Consider the following 17015-nt stretch of genomic DNA (forward strand, 5'->3'; position numbering starts at 1 on the left):
ATTCTCAGGTATGGGGCCACAAGATTCCATCTTTGTCTTTGTCAAAGGAAGAGGGATTTGGAAGGGGTCTCACCTGAGATGGAGCCAACTCTGAAGAAAAACATTCTCAGAGGATAGCTGGATGTTTCTCCCTTGGGTGGGGAATGTATTAACCACTTAGGGTGATTCAAAGCCAGTAAAAGATTGTAGCTGGTCCTTCTTGTAGACAAGAGAGCTACAACTAACAAGAGTTAGTTCTTTTTCACTAACATCCCACCCTTCAAGGTCCTAAGGAGTCAAGGTCTCACCTTCCAATCCCAGCTTGCTTGTCAAGGGATTTTCTTGAGAACAAACACAAGCACCAACACCCTTCTTAAAACCAGAACTGATAGAGTTTCCACAAGTGTTAAGCAGTTTCATAGAAAATTTACACATTTCTTCCTAGAGGACACTTAACACAATACAACAGGTAGGTGTCTATTTTCCTTTCTGTTCCTGTGACAAAATACTGTGACTAAAAATGACTGAGGCCAAAAAGGTTTTTTTTTTTTTAACGTGTAACCTCAGGTTACAGTTTGTCTCTGAGGGAAGTCAAGGCAGGAGCTCAAGGCAGGAACTTGAGGGCATGCTTGCTTGCTATTCCATGCAGCATTATCTCCAACCAAGAAACTCACTTCACAGGCAAAGAAGTGTGGCAGGAGCCACAGGGGATACTACTTGCTGGTTCATAGGTTTATGCTAAGTTAGCTTTTTATATAGGTCAGGACCATCTGCACAGGGAATGGTGCTGCCCACAGTGGGGTAGGCCCTCCCACATCAATAATTGATCAAGTCAATCCCCACAGATATACTCACAAGCCAATCTGATCTAGGAAGCTCCTCCACTAAGGCTCTCCTCTCTCTCATATGGCTATAGGCTGTGTCAAGCTTACAGTTAAAGTAGACCATCACAGTGGGTATTAACGTGACTCTCACTTTAAAGGGAGAATCAGAACTTGTTCTAAGGAGTAATTCCTATCAAGTCTTCACATCAGACAGATCCAGGCAATAAATTTGAGACTGAGATAACAATCAAGTATCAGGACCTGCCATCCACCTCTGTGAATTCTATTCCCAGACATAGCCATTACTATGTCCTATCACTGAAGGATAGCCCAGTGTCTAGAAGGCAAGCAAAGAGTATTTTAGCTCAGCCTTGGCTAGTGGAGCAACTGGGGATGTTATTTTTGCCTGGGTCACTCCCAAATCTGTTCCTTGCCCTCCTAAAGAACCCATAAAATCCAATAGCATTTAGAATCTTTATATACACCCAAAGTTGCATTCTGCTGTTGCAATGGAGGTCTTTGATGGCTACACTGTGTGGAGTGCCTAGTGCAATAATTGATATTTTCTCTTCTTTGTTGGTCTTCTCTTTGCACCAAGTTTTAAATGTTGTCTCACACTTGTGTCATTTAGCAAGAACCACACAATCTGTTTTGTCTTTGTAGGATATCCTTAGAGAGGTGTAGGTGAATTTTCTTCATAGAGAACAGATCCACCATTGCATGATTCTCAAACCCAACTTTAAAATAAATGAATGAATGAATGAATGAATGAATAAATAAATAAACACTTAAACAAAGACACAGACTTTGTTGATGAACAAATACATTGCACATCAAGGGTACCAGGGGTTTAAAGTTACAACTCTCTGGGTAGCTGGTTCTTGTGTGACAAAGAGGATGGAAGGGAGGAGCGAGAAGAGGAATGCCTTAGGGGAAGAAGAGAAGCTAGGGCAAGGGAAGGAGAAGAGAAAGCAGAAGAAAGAAAGGAAGCCTCAGGGAGAAGGCAACATAGGGGGTAGAGACCTGGCATCAGACCCTGTGCATGGATGACTAGGCCAGACATCCCTAGGCCTCAGCTGCTGCAGCTAGGCCTGCTCCAGAGGAAGAAATAGCAGCTTGATTGAGGGGTCCTTAGGAGGACCTTGTGGCTTGACATACACATAGAAATGGCAGCCCAGGTTGGATCCTGTTTTTGTTGTTGTTGTTTTTTTGTTTTTCACATTCTGCACCACACATAGCTCCCTGTGGCCTCTGCAGAGGGGTGAGAGTGAGGACCCACTCAGCACAGACTTCCAGAACAAGGTCTGTACCTCTTTTTATCTTTGACCTCAGAAACCTTGGCCTGCTCATTCACCATTGTGGCTATCACATCCTCTTCTGGAGTCTTTGGGATAACAAGCATGCCCACCAGAGGCAGCCTAGGTAGTTCTACATCAGGAGAAGTTTTGGAAAGACTAACAGAAGGCTGAAAATAACTCATCAGGTTTTTTTCTGGAGCCACCTTGACATTTTGAGGCCTGGATGAGTGCCTGTGGTCCTGTGCTTTTCACTGTTTGGGGTTTGCCTTCATATAGGTTCACGAGGGACTAGGAAGCCAGGAATCTTGATCTGGTTACCTGCAAACTCAGAGAGGAAACAGGTGCACAGAGCTGGGTACTGTTTTGCTAGCACACTGGGCAGTGGTCAGAGCTCATCACTCCAAAGAGCAAGAAGGCAGTTTGGAAAGTGCCTATGATCTCCTAGTACATAGTCAAATAGGGTATCATAGTTGAGACAGTGGGCACCAGTGATCACTGACCAGAAGGTGAAGGCCCTCTCCTGTTTTGGATAGAAATAATGGTAGCTATTCATGAAAGATACTCAGCCTTCAAGTCACTCAGCAAGCCATCCATCCATTTGCACCCCGGGTCTTCTTCAAAGCACTCTAGACTGCCAGCATTGCAGTGGTCAATGGGATGGTGGGCTGTATTTAGGTCCCCCAGGATTATCACACGGCAGCCAGATAGAAAAGCATCTTAAAGGTCAGATGCTCAGGCTTCCCAGGATCCGCATGTGGGCAGTACACATTGATCAGGGTCAAGGGCTTCTCCTTCCCTTCCCTTGTGCAGATCTTGTGCTGTATAAGGAGAGCTGGGCCCTCACTATCCAGAGCTTGTAGTTACTCTTGGGTGAACTCAGTCATGTTTCCATAGCAACCAACATTCTGGTTCAGGGTGACAAGCAGGCCACTCAGGCCTTCTTCGGCAGCCACTGTGGTAGCATGGTCCTTACAGAAAGTGGCTACACCAGAACAGCCACTCCAGAAGTGGCTGAATCTGAAATAGGAGTTATAGCCCTCAACAACAGCCAGGGGTTCCAATAGTGCATCTCTGGTCACTTTGGTCCCCTGGAGACAGACAATATCAGCATCCAGCTCTTCCAATATGTATCACAAGGCCGTTGGACAATTACTGGGTACCTGGCATCCCAAACCTTGCAGGGCCCTCCGGTTCTCATTAATATTCCAGCTTACAACGCCCAACATTTTGGTAAGCTATATTGTTTCACAAAGAATGTATAGGCATAGGCAAACTGTTAGCCAGAAGTTAACTAGCTCCCACCTTCCTCCTGCATTTGCTTAGGTGCTCAGGCATTCTCATCCCGGAAACCACTGAACTGCTCACAGGGGCTTCAAGTTCAGTTCTCTTTGGTGAGAGATGAACTTCGTTGAAAACTGAAAGGGTGGTGCAGATCCCAAAGAGGAAGGAAAGCTGGGTTGTACATGCTTATAACCCCAGCACTCAGGACACTGAGGCAGAAGTTTGCATTAAATTCAAGACTTACCTGAGCTACACAGCAAGACTCTGTCCAAAACCCAGGGCAGAATGCATGGTGAGAGGAACATCTGTGATGGTCCTTTTCTTCTGGATGCACAAGAACTCCTGAGTTCCCAATTCCCTTTCTCCTCTGTTCAAAAGCCTCCTTGATGCATCAGGTGAGTTACAACTGGTTTTCCAAAGACTATTATTTAAAAGCAAAAACAAAGTGTTCTTCCTAACATTTAACAGTCAACCAAGCAGAGTCTTCCCAAGATACACAGTTATCAACATGGGAATTTGTTTTCAGAAGACACAGGCCACTGAAGAGGCAATCTTTGTTGGTGGTATTGTCTTTTGTATCTGAGAGCATGCAGACTTGAGTTGGGCTGCTTTCAGACAACGGAAGAACAACACAGCAGGTAACTAAGACAAAGCTAAGGAAAAAATACGTATTTTGTCCAAATATTCAGTAGTTTTGCTTGTCATCTGAGAACACTGATTGATATAATTAGTGTGCATTGCCAGACACACACACACACACACACACACACACACACACACACACACACACACACCCTTTCAAGCACTCAGCCTACCATTTCTGAACTCTCTTTGAAACAATGCTTCAAATACTATAAAGTCAAAAGTCACCACAGTAGGAAAAGGGTGAGCCTAAGGAAATTAGAAGAGAGACATTAAATCTCAGGTTTTTTCTATACCCTTGGCTAGCTATGATGGAAGTCACATCAGGAGAGGTGGGAGAAGTTTATAAAGCAAAGTGGAGTGTGGAGAGCAGGTATAGAAGGTCTATGAGCAAACAGTGATCCAGCAGTCACATAAAAAGAGGAATATGTACAATCTTTTGTGTATGCTGGCCATCAAGTCCTTAGGGCTGGAGATGCCTTCAGGGTCAGTGGTATAGATGCTCAAAGAACTACAGAGAGAATGGATTCAGGGTAGTGTGTTATGGTGATAAAAGTTGGGGGCAAGTAAAAAAGAACACCCTCACCCCCAAGCCACCTCTGAGCCTCCCAAGGGCCCTCCTCAGCATATTCTGAAAACACCGTGATTTGCCTCCTCTGAGATCTCTCCTGGCTTAAAACTTGACCTCAGAGGAGTCTCCATGGGCTAGCCTTCCAAGTTGATTTCTACTCTATCCACCCCATCTCGGAAGGGGATGTGAAGGCCCAGTAGTCTCTGACACAAGCAGCCACTTCCAAGTATGTTTGTGAGCAAGGACATTAGCAAATCCCGACTCCACTAATTAACCTTCACAGTAAGGTAGGCAAAGTCTTGTGTAAAATCCCCAGGTTGCAGGCTGGACTGGCAGGGATCTGGTTTTGAGGACATTCAGTAGTTGGAGCTACTTGAAAGCTGGGGCAGACCTGAATCGCTGTTAGAACTGGTTTGTCAGGCCAAGACTAAATTCCCAGGAAGCATGAATAAGTGGTCCAGTTGTCAGTGAGGAATTCCTGGGCTGCCTGTCCACTGTGGCTATAGCCTCAGGGGCTCTTAAAAAAACCCTGCATCTTCAACCAGAGGAAGACAAAGTGGAAAATCTGTGATGGATAGTCTCGGTTGTGAAATTGGCTACATCTGGAATTAGCTAAAACCTAAAGGACTGGGCACATCTTTGAGGGATTTTTTTTTCTTAATTAAAGCATTTGAAGTAGGAAGACCCAGTTCTAATCCAGATCTTGGCAATGGGAAGATCCTTTAACCTGGGCCACGCCTTCTGCTGGCAGCCTAAATAGAGGACATGCAAGAAGGAAGCTTGCTCTCTCCTTGCCTGCTTGCTAGTTCTCGCACTAGCAAGACCATTCCTTCCAGTGAAGGAGCCTGCTTTTCTGGGATTCCAGCATATACTGAAGATGAACTGAGACATCCAGGCTCATGGACCGAACAACTACTGGATTCTTGGCCCCTCTGTTGATAGACAACCATTTTTGGAGCAGCTGGACCACACAACCTTTAAGCCAAGCCATTCTAATAAATCGTGTGTGTGTGTGTGTGTGTGTGTGTGTGTGTGTGTGTGTGTGATTTATTAGAATGCATATATCCTGACTAATGCAACCCAAACTTGTCAAGGCTTTGTGACATGTTGCCAATTTTATCACACAGTCTAACACCATCTGTGTGTGTGTGTGTGTGTGTGTGTGTGTGTGTGTGTGTGTGTGTACAGGTTCATATGTACTCATGCATGAAGAGGCTACAGAACAAACTCAGCTGTCATTCCTTAGATACTTTCCACCTTGATTTTTGAGAGCATCTTTGTTTGGGACTTGGGCAGTACCTGGCTCCAACATTTATGCTGTTTTCAATAAACTAAGCAAATTCTTTGAAACTGTATCAATTTAGTTTTATTAATATCTACTAAACACACTTATTAAAAAAACAACTGAAGATTCTCTGGATGTTGAGAAGTAAATAACACATTTCTAAATAACAATGGAATCAAGAACTATTTTAAACTGAATGGTAACCAGTGGAGAAATACAGAACTTCAGTGTTGTAGCAAAAGCAGGACTCAGAGGAAAACTCACAGCTCTAAAATACATGTGTAAGAAAAGAAAACAGGCTGAGGAGATATCAGTGACATAGCATCTGTCTCAAAAAGTTGAATGAAGATCTTCAAGAAAGCTAGAAGAAATAAGAAATTTTTGTATATCTAAAAAGAAAGAAAAAAAGCTCAAATAAATAAGATAAATGAGAAAAGATAAAGATTGGAACTTTATAAAACAACAACAATTAGTAATCCCAAAGCAAGACTAATCTAAGAGAAAAGTACAGAAAAATATTGTCAATATTAGCAACAAATATAACTTAATATATTTCTTTTTATGGTTTTTTTTTGTTTTTTGTTTTTTGTTTGTTTGTTTGTTTGTTTTAGACAGGGTTTCTCTGTGTAACAGCCCTAGTTGTCCTGGAACTCACTCTGTAGACCAGTCAGTCGGGCCTGGAACTCAGAGATCTGCCTGCCTCTGCCTCCAGAGTGCTGGGATTGCAGGTGTATGCTACCACTGCCTGGCTCATTAACTCAATACTTCCACAAAAATATTTTACTGCCTATAAAGGGCACCAAGTATGAGGAAGAAGAGAAATGGGGTGAAATTAGTTTTGAAACTACCCATAAAAATCAGATTTCAGATTCTTTGCATTCAATTTAATACAACATTTGCTGGACAATAACACAGGCTACTATCAATTTGACAGTAAAGGCCTAGAAAAGAAAAAATATCATATGCTGTGGACTTGGACAAAACTGAGTCAACTCCAGCCCTAACCATGATCCCAGCTCTAACCGTGATCCTAAGAATATGACTTTAGGAAAATGTATAACCTCTCTAATCTCGATTTTCTCGTATTTTTTTTTTTAATAAGGAAAACAATACCCAGATTTACTAGGGACATGTTGGAGAGGTGACAGGTTGAAGTACCAAGCAAGTTCAAATTCCCACAGATTATCGTCCCCATAATGACCCATGATCTCAGGTTTACTATTTGAATACTTGTAGGGAAAATGCAAAATCATCAGAAAATAAGGTCATTTCATTTTGAAAATCTTGACATTTCATTTCCTTTGTCCATTCTAACAGGGGAGGTTTGACCAGCAATTTTTCAATAAAAATAATGTTACCAGCTGTGTTGAGGATGTAGTTCAATAGTGTACAGGCTTCTCTACCATGTGCAAAAGTTCTCAGGTTTGATTCTCAGTTTCATTAAGAGAAAACAAGAGAAGTTAGTAATATATAAACAATATAAAAGCACCACATGAGAAAGTTAAGATGAAATAACAATAGCAAGTTGAACTCTGCTTTGGCAGAGTAATTTTTTCTTGAGTATTGTTAGTATGCAGTATGAACTAAGCTGATCATGAAATGTTGCCATCATTGGTTGGGACGTTCTTCCATCCCTGGTGTTGACATTGTAGCAGAGGCCTCTCCCTGACAGCTTCGACTTTGTATCAGTATGGTTTCTGAGTCTTTCTTTCATCTTGATGCATGCTACGGGATTGTCTAAGATCCAAATTATTCAGATATTAGAACTACATGATGGATGCTCTGGATTCTTCACACACTGAACAAACCTGGCAGGCCTGTGGGAGAGAAGCAAGAAAGAAAATCAAGGGATAGGATGAGGACTGGTGAGATGGATCATAGCGTAAAGGGACTCACTGCCATGCCCAGTGACCTGAGAGTTTGATCTCACATGGTAGAAGAAAGCACTGATTCCCACAAGTTGTCCTCAGATGCCCACATGAAAGCTATGGTATGTGCATGCATGTGCAGATGCATATACATGCAGTCAATAAATAAACATAAATGTAACAAAAATGTAACAAAAAATTTAAGAGGGAAGAGACTGAATGATGTACCTACAGTCCAACTCATCAATGAAAGAAGACCTTCCTTGGCAACCAAAGGAAGATTGACCATTGAGCATCCACCCACCCACATGCCTCTCCTATGCAACAACACTGAGAAATGCCTAAGCCATAAGTCAGTGACCTGACAGTGTGCCAAATTTATTTGCAGTTAACTTGTAAGACTATAAAAATAAATACCAAGGAGGGTGTGTGATGGAAATGTATGGAGGTGAAAAAGGAGCATGTGACAGTTGATGATCATGAGACAGCAGATGTGGCCCCTGAGACCAGGCCCACCCACTGTTCCTGAGGATTCTGCTTTCCTCAGTCTGCTTCCTGATGACTTTTTGGTGAAGGCATGAGACAGCACAGAACTCCGGGACTGTCCTTAAGAGGTTTGGATGCCACCGTCAGAGGACCATGCTTCCTCTACACATAGCATGCTCAGGTATCTGACTGGTAAATTAAAAAGACTGTCATTTCATAAATGTGAGCTAACAAAACCATAGAGTCTGTGCTCTGCAACCTTCTCCTAGTCTGCCAGTACCTTTTCCCATACAAAGTATCTATCTTTGAATGACTTAGCCTAGTCAGCTGTCTACAGACTTTCTTTTATAGTCTTTCCTTCTGTTTTTTTGCTCTTAACTTCTGAAGCATGTTGATGGATTTTTTTTTCCTGGCAGTTTCCAAAGAACAGCCAAGCCAGCTGATTGATGGGAAATTTAGGTCATCTGGGAAATGAGCCATCCATCTTTCAAATCTGTCCTTCTGCCTTTGAGATATGATGGGTGATGTGAAGAGACACAAAAATATTCCAACTCTTCAGTTTGTATATACTTCAGGAAGCCTTTTCTCTATGCTTTAGTCCTGGTTGAAGCTATTCCTCACAAGAAAAGCTCCCAAAGTGCTTCTTTGTAGAAGTAGACAGGACTGCCTGTATATACAATGTGGGGCCCCCTAGTTTTGGGGTTACAGGTGACTTTAAAGACATATACCTGCCCATAGGTTAATGGTAAATCTTTGTTAAGAATTTACATTGGTTTTGGTCTTAATCTAGAAAAGATAAATCTTTGTAGACTGCTATGTAGAAATTTACCAAGTAATAGGCATTTACATTTGAATCTAACTAACCAAGGAGATTTCACATGAAAATTTATAGCCAATCACAGACTTTTAAAACTTGGGAGAAAAGTCTTGGTTGGCAAGACATGTTTCTGCTCCCTTGAAGCCCCGCAGTAAAGCAAGAAGTGCGTCCCCTGAGGGTCATTCAGCTTCTGGGGCAAGTCACTACTCAGGGATGGCAGGGAAGGAGGATGAGGATGAATGGGCTGGCAGCCAGGTTTAAGCCATTGACTGGGGAAACAAGCTAGGTTTGGTGGCAGGGCATAATGCATCATACATCACACACCACCAAGGCCTGGGAGGGATCCCTGAAGCCCTCTCAGTTCACACAGCTGTTTTGTTCACAAGAAATCAATTACCTGTAGTTATCCTGGCAGGTAAAAGTGATATTCCTTTGGTGCACAATCAACTTCAGATTATTTATGGAGGAGCCTGAGCATGAGTTACTAGGGAAGAAAGAAAATATTCAAATAATGAGATCTTTCAAACTCTTTTTGAGTGTCTTGCTTTCTCTGCATAACTGCTCCTGGGAACAGCATGGAAGAGAGGTGACTCACACATCCACCTCTAGGGTTCTCAGGTCAGCAGGAGTGAAGGTGTGAAGCGGTCACTGTCCTTTGTGGAGACAGAATTAAGAGACTGTGAGGAGGGCTAAGTGCAGAGTAAAGCCCAATTCATTGGCTAAGCCTGTCTGTCCCCAGCATGTTCTTGTGCTCTCAGATTTCTTCGCAGGCTGATTCATATCCTATCAGTCTGCTACAAAGGAGAGACATACCTGGAATCTGCTTCAATGTTATGCATCACCCAGGCCTGTAGTTTATGCACCTTTTGGGGGTCCAAATTATAGACTTCTACACTTCCAAAGGTGCTAGAACAGAAGAGATAATAACATCACTGACCCCAAGACAAAGTGCAGGGCATCCATACCTCCAGTCACAATCGAGCAGTGGGACACCACTGAGTAGAACCTACCCTGCCTCCCACCTTTCTTCATTCAACATGACTCTTGGTTACTACATTTTCAAGATAAAGATTATTTTTTTTTTCAAGACAGGGTTTTTCTCTGTTACAGCTCTGGTTGTCCTGGAACTTGCTTTAAGACCAGTGTGGTCTCAAACTCACTTGAGCTCCACCTGCTTTTGCTTCCTGTGCTAGGAGCCAAGGCTTGAGCCACCACTGTCCAGCTCAAGATAAGATTTTTAACTATTCTTTGGTAATGATTAATCCATCTAAGATACTTGATGTTCAAAGAGTAGCATTACCAGAGAGCCGGTTACAACTATAGAATCTCTGCTCACTAACACTTTTCTAGATTCTTCCTTGTTAGTGTGAATAGCTGTGGCAGGGACTTAGCTCTCTGCTATCAAATGGCAAGATTCTGAGTGCCCATAGGAAAAGAGGGTCAGAGGAAGACGAAAGAGTTAATATTGCTTTGTTTGTTTGCTTAAATATTAAAACAAAAGGGAGGAACAATTAATAGAGGGTACCTATAGTGTCCAGAGGAAATTAATATGTGCTTCCATTTTCAGAAGTATTTTCATCAGAGAAAAATTAGAGAACAAAGGCCATGGAGATGATAGAAATTAAGATGAGAAGGAGGCCAGAGATGGGAGGCTTGAGTGTGAGCCAATTCAGTCCTGAGGACGAAATGAGAAAATAATAGCTGACGTGCACTGGGGAGTTTTCATTAGGCATGGAGCTCAGCACCGTTCACAGTATATCTCCATTTATTGTTACAGCATCCTCATCTTATCATTTATGTGTATGGGGGCTCCCAGAGGCTAGGTGCCCGTATGTGTAATGACCTCTGCTGTCCACCCTGTTAAGCCACTAAAGTGCTTTGTGACAATGCTGCCAAGAGAGGGTGATGGCCCAGGATCCTTCTACTGCGGAAGTGGGATTCTCACTCCTCATGGGGGAGAGAGAAGTGAGCCATTGTTCCTGAATGAAGAGGATGCAGGCAGGGAAAAGTGGGGAGGCAGGCCAGAGAGTATGGGTGAAGAAGGAGGATAGAATTCGAGGGGAAAGAAAGCTGAGAAAATTATGTGAGACCTCAAAAAGTCAAGAGTGATGGCTGGAAACCATGTAGTGGCCTTTAGGAACATTGGAGGATTTTAGACAAAGGAGAAAACCAGACCAAACATTAACCCAGAATAAAAATATCTTCAGAGAATACAAATGTTTTGCCCTTTTTAAGCTGAGCTCTTTAGTACATGAAAGAAGACACATCCTTTTGAGGAATGCCAGGTCCAACAGACTATGGGAACTGCAATTAACTAACCCTTGCAAACAGGATACAAAGAAAGAAAAGAAGTACCTGTTTTTGTAAAACGGTTCACTGAGGGACCCGTTGAGCATCACTTGGACCACACCACAGGCAGCTTCTGCAAACTTAAAAAGATGTCCATCATTATTCTTCAGTAATTCCATTCAAAAGAGTACTTAGTACTAGTGAGAGAGGGAGAGGATAGGCTCTACACCTTCCGCACAGGAATGGTCAATCTATCCAATGGTCTAAGCCATTGGAAGTATGTGCTTTGCATGAGTTCTTGGCACAGCCATGTCAGTCTGTAAATGATGCAGAAGTTGAAAGTCTAGAGTGGGAAACAGTATCTCTAGAGGAAGGAAAGGAAGGTACTCACCTGGTGTCATGTGCTATAGAGGCTACATCTTATTTAGCAGAAGCAAGGTGGACAATTTAGGGGTAAGGAAAATGAAATACTATGGAAAGAGAAACTTAGGTAAGAGACAGGGACCCCGAGGCTCTAAAAGGACACAAAGAAAAAGGGAGATTGCTTGAAGAACTCGCTCTGTAGACCAGGCTGGCCTTGGACTCACAGAGAGAGTTTTATTTCTTCATGCAACCAACTTTCATCTGGAAAATTTGCTAAGAACTGGAGTAAACAATGTGAACAGAGTACTGTCCAGCTTCCTCTGGAGACAGACCCAGACTTCTGGAACTTAGGTCTCTTTCCATGATATCTGTGCATAGTATCCAATTCATTCATTGTAATGATAGGTTGAACAGCTTTAGCCATTGGTATGAAGATATCTGTGAGAAATGAGAGCTTGACTTCCCAGGTTCTTCTGGAGTCTTCAGTGACTTATATCTAGTACGTGGCAGAGGGTAAGTTTTGCTCAGTAAAATTCCAAGGAAGGAAAAGCTGGCAGGAAAAAGGAAGATACCCTGTACTAGAGATTAGGAAAGAACAAAAATGTGCCATATAGGAGTCCACATTCCAAAGAGTAGGTAGGATTCTACCACATGAAAAAGCTGTGACTGGAAGGGGCTCTGGGTCTAAGAGAACAGTGGTGTTAGTGGGGGAAACTCACAGAAAGGCCAAATACTTCTTTGAGGAAATTGGACATTATTCTGCAGGTGACCTATACACCACTGGAAGATTTGAAGCTGAATTATAAAGTCCAGTGATGCTTGTCTAGCTATGGAGAGAGATGGACAGACCCCTGATCCTTATGAATAATCATTAAACACTGACTCAAAAGAGCACTGGACCCCACAAGGTAGAAGTTTCTTGAGTCCCCTGACACAAGATAAACATCGGCTCAGAAGAATCCTTACTGTCAACAATAGGGGCTAGTCTGTTTGCCTTCCTCCATAAGAGTCTGGCAAGGAACAAGGTACAGGTGCCACAGTGTCTCAGAAGGCAGGGTGCCTTAGGTCACCCTCACCATTGAACTCTTAGTACAAAGGGCTGAGGTGGAGGTACAAGAAAGCACTTAGTATATATAAAATGTGACCTGCTGTAGAAGGTTTTGGAGATAGAGTGTCTGTAAAATATATATATATATATATCCCAGAGTTATAACATAACTGAAAAGCATTCTCTGAAAAAGCAAGCAAACAAAAATATACAATGTCTCTGAGTTTTCAAAACTTATAGTAAGTACTCAACAAATATCTGTTGAATGGATAGGTTCTGTTACTTAACAAGATAGTAGTATTTTATTTAAATGCAGCAGCAACATTCTAGAACACATATATGTTGATCTCCATTTGATGGAGACAAAATGAGGAATTTATGATCAGAATGTCTAAGAAAATTGCCTATTAAAATGTGTCCCCTAAGAATAAGCCCATCTGAATCAACTGAGTAAGGTTCAAATGAATTCACAGAGACTCAAGGAGCAAGCACAGAGCCTGCATGAGTCTACACCAGGTCCTCCGGGTATGTATTAGAGCTTTCAGATTAGTATTTTTTTAATATGTGATTCTGATGACATGAATGAATGAGTCTTTGATTCTTGTGCCTGCTCTTGGGGCTCTTTTCTTTCTGTTGGGTTGCCTTGTCCAGCCTCATTGTAATAGTTTTCGTTTTGTCTTTTGTATTTTATTTTGTCATGTTGGTTATCTCTTAGAAGCCTGTTCTTCTTGAATAAGAGACAGAAAGAGAATGGATCTAGAGGCAGGTGGGGGAGGTGGGGAGGAACTGGGAGAAGTAGACGCATGGTAAACTATAATCAGGATATACTGAATGAGAAAAGAATCTATTTTCAATAAAATGAAAACAAAAACTATTTACTACTAAACAAAAAAGTGTCCCTTCACTTCCATGCTAATTCTTTGTCTCCCTACACCACTCTACTCCTAAGTCCCCTTGAGATAGGAATTTAGTTGATATAGGGAGGTGAAGAAGAGCACACCTGCATTCAAGCAAGTGTTCTACCACTGATCTAATTCCCGACTCTTAACCTGCCATTTAAAAGACATAAGCAGTAAGCAGACAGTGTGAAATCAAGGCTAGTGCTCTAAAATTAGGCTGACCTACACTAAGACCCCAGGTCAGTTACTTACCAGCCAATGACCTCTGATTAGTTTCTTTTAAGAAAATTTTATTAGTTCTTAGAGAGTTTTTCACAACAAGTTTTGAGCACAATCACCACTTGCCCAGCTCCTCCAAGATCTACCCACCACCACCACCCAACTTTGTGTCCCCTTTTTTTTTCCTACCCATCAAATCCAACTTCTATTGGTTAGATATTCATGAATGTGTGGCCTGCCCTCAGAGCATGGTTGACCTACCTGTGGCAACACTCTTAAAGAAAATTGACTCCTCCTAGCAGCTATCAGTCGCCAGGAGTTGCCCTGCTAGTGGGGGTACTTTGTGTCCACCTCCCCTCTCCATGCTGAGAGTTGTCCTTAGGTTGGTGCAGGTCATGTGCATATTGTCACAATTTCTAGGAGTTCATTTGTGCAACTTTCCTGTTGTGTGCAGAGGACACGGTTTCCTGGTATTCATTCACTGCCTCCAGCTTTTACAGTCTTTCTTCCCCTTCTTCTGCAATTAGTGGCTTAAGCTAAGAATATTAGTGTCTTCACCTCTAGTGTGAAACTTGTTCAGTTCTTATACTGTCCATTTGGAGAGAGAAATGGGAATGACATAGAGACATGGGACTTGTTGACTGTGAAATCTGTATGCTTCTATGGTTTGGATGTGTGTTCTTCCTCTCTCCGCCCCTAAGTCCTAAATTGGAAACTGGGGTGGTAAGAGCATAAGGGCTCTGCCCTCATGAATAACATCAGTACTATTGTGAAGAGGCTCAGGGAAATGTAGTGGATAGCCATCCCAGCATTGGCCTGGAAGTTCCAACCCCCACTGAGGCTTCGGTAATGGTCACGCCCACAAGGCGGGGCAGAGGAGGAAGCGGAAGACGAAGGATGGGGAAGAACTCACTCTCTTGGTTCCCGGACTCTGGACGCTGGAGGTAGACCGAGCAGAGTTCTCCAGAGAACAACGCCGGATTGTGCTATACCCTTGCCAGACCCTGTAACCTACCCCTCATTTGTAAGTACCCCACAAAATAAACCTCCCTTTTAACTACGTGGAGCGGCCTTAATAATTTCACCAATAGGGAAATGCTGTAGGCATCTTTTTGTCTTCTGACATGTGGGGACACAGCAATGAGTTGACATCTGAGAAACACAGAACAGCCCTCATTAGACATGAAATCTGCTACCACCCTGACCTGCTGGCACCTAACCCAAGTGAGGTCCTTTCTAAATTACACAACTGTGGCTTTTGGTTAGAGCAGGGCAAATGGACTAAGGCACATGCATTGACAAATTTGTATCCATTTGTCACACCTCATCAGATGTGCACTTCATTTGAACGCATGATCAATAGGTTTGGGCTTTTTTTCTTTGCCTTTTATTGGTTTTTCTTGATTATTTTCATTCTTTTCCCACTGTGGTCTACTTACAAAGGAATGTTTCTTGCAGAGACACAAATAAAGGGGAGAAGTAAATAATGCCTGTGCAACTTCAAGTGAAGTTAGACACAGATGTGAGGTGAGCGAGCTAGTGTTTCTCAAACCAGATTCTAGATCTGGAATCCGTTAGTAGCTTCCATGTTTGCTTACACCTCCATCTTCCACCTCCAAAGTGGCCATGGTAATCATAATCTTTCATATGGTTATTGTGAGGATAGAGTTCTTAACCCCTGCAAAGGGTTGGGCACAAATTAAGCGGCCTACAAATGCAGATTATTCAAACTGTTCCAGAAATCGAATCAATACCTGGGATCCAGGATTAAGCCAAACCTAGCTTCCTGACAGACCCAGCCAATGAATGTCATTCATTCATTGGGTATAGGGATTCTTTCTCTCAGCTTGCAAAGCTTCTGTGGATGTTCTGAAGTCGTGTGGGAAATCTTCTAGCAAATATCCCTGAGCTTTTGTTCTCAGCAAAGATTTCCACATTTTTACACCACAAGGATCTGTGACCCAAAAAGGGTCAAAATTAACCAACCAGTGACCAGACTGCATTTTCAGCCGAAACTCTAGAATTTAACTGCTTGGAACTTACCTTTTGCGAAATCACTTTCCAGAACACTGAAACAGGGTTGTTGGGGCAATTTTCACTCCAGTGTGGGCAAGAGTCATAGTTCATGTCTAAAACACACAGTTTATAGGAAATAGTTAAGTGGAAAAGGAAGTGTACTCCGGGCCCATTCTTGGCTGTCCAGTTACAGTGGACAGCGTTTTCCAATGACATCTGCGCCAAGGCAGAGGCTGGAGAATGGACACATCTCAACCCAATTTAACTAAGTGTCCCTGAATTCCTTCCGACTCCTTGCCTTCCCCTCCAGATCCCAGACAGGAACAGTGTGATAGGTTTTGACTCATCATTCTGGGAAATGGCAACAAAAGTTTGCCCTAAAGAGACCAACCCCATCACTCCCCTGGAGTCCAGGAACACTTAGAGAGAAGGTCAGGCCTTTTTGGGAAGAAGACTTCTTCACCAGACACTTCTCTGGTTCCCAGAATTTCTCTTATGGAGAGTTTCCTTCTCAACCTCCAGAAGTTTGGAGGCTTAGGTGGTCTCAGGCTTTCTACAGCCAACCCCAACAGAACTGGCTCAGCCCTTAGTGTGGTACAAAGCATAGAGTGTGGATCCATGGATTCTGTGTCATTGTTCTCAAGGCCATCTGCCTTAGTATATAAACATTTACTGAGGGTTAGGCTCTCGAGATAGAGGGTTGAATCAGGTGGGAGCCCGGCCTCACATAACATGTGATGTAGAGAAGCCAAATAACCAGAGAAAGATTAACTTGTGTTGTGCAATACTACCAGGAAAAGTTCAGGTTGACTTTTGCTTTGGACAAGAATCACAGTCTTCAGACAGACTCTAAAGAGAAGGGCACCTAATGCAAATGGCATGTGCAGAGGCAAAGAGCTGTGATGAGCTTTGATAGGAGAAAGAAAATGATGAAAGATGAGGCACCTGAAATACAGAGGCCATGCTAAACCAAGGGATTTAGACTATTCGCCTAGAGGTAAAGAGAGATTGTTAGGTTTTAAAAGGAGGTAGAGACAGTCACATTTTCACTGTTAGAAAAACTCTGTGGTGTCAGATGATGGGGACTGACCTAACGAGGTAAAGAGTGATCAGTATAACATTAAAGCTTT

General features: G+C 42.7%; 1 protein-coding gene and 1 pseudogene across 1 annotated transcript in view; both read right to left on the bottom strand.

Moving 5' to 3' along the window:
• Nucleotides 1-1875: 1875 nt before the first annotated feature.
• On the bottom strand, nt 1876-3327 carry LOC118591900 (annotated as a pseudogene).
• Nucleotides 3328-6965: 3638 nt separating this feature from the next.
• The window catches only part of Cd38 (CD38 molecule), a 46981-nt gene continuing 36931 nt past the window's right edge, over nt 6966-17015 (bottom strand). Inside the window, exons 4-8 of the mRNA XM_036200872.1 lie at nt 15913-15998; nt 11407-11480; nt 9865-9957; nt 9449-9535; nt 6966-7697 (exon numbers count right to left, since the gene is read on the bottom strand). Coding sequence (XP_036056765.1) covers nt 7634-7697; nt 9449-9535; nt 9865-9957; nt 11407-11480; nt 15913-15998 — 404 coding nt within the window. The 3' untranslated portion in view covers nt 6966-7633. The remainder of the gene's footprint in view (nt 7698-9448; nt 9536-9864; nt 9958-11406; nt 11481-15912; nt 15999-17015) is intronic.

Source organism: Onychomys torridus, chromosome 10 (genome assembly GCF_903995425.1).
Source record: "Onychomys torridus chromosome 10, mOncTor1.1, whole genome shotgun sequence".
Taxonomy (NCBI): Eukaryota; Metazoa; Chordata; class Mammalia; order Rodentia; family Cricetidae; genus Onychomys; species Onychomys torridus.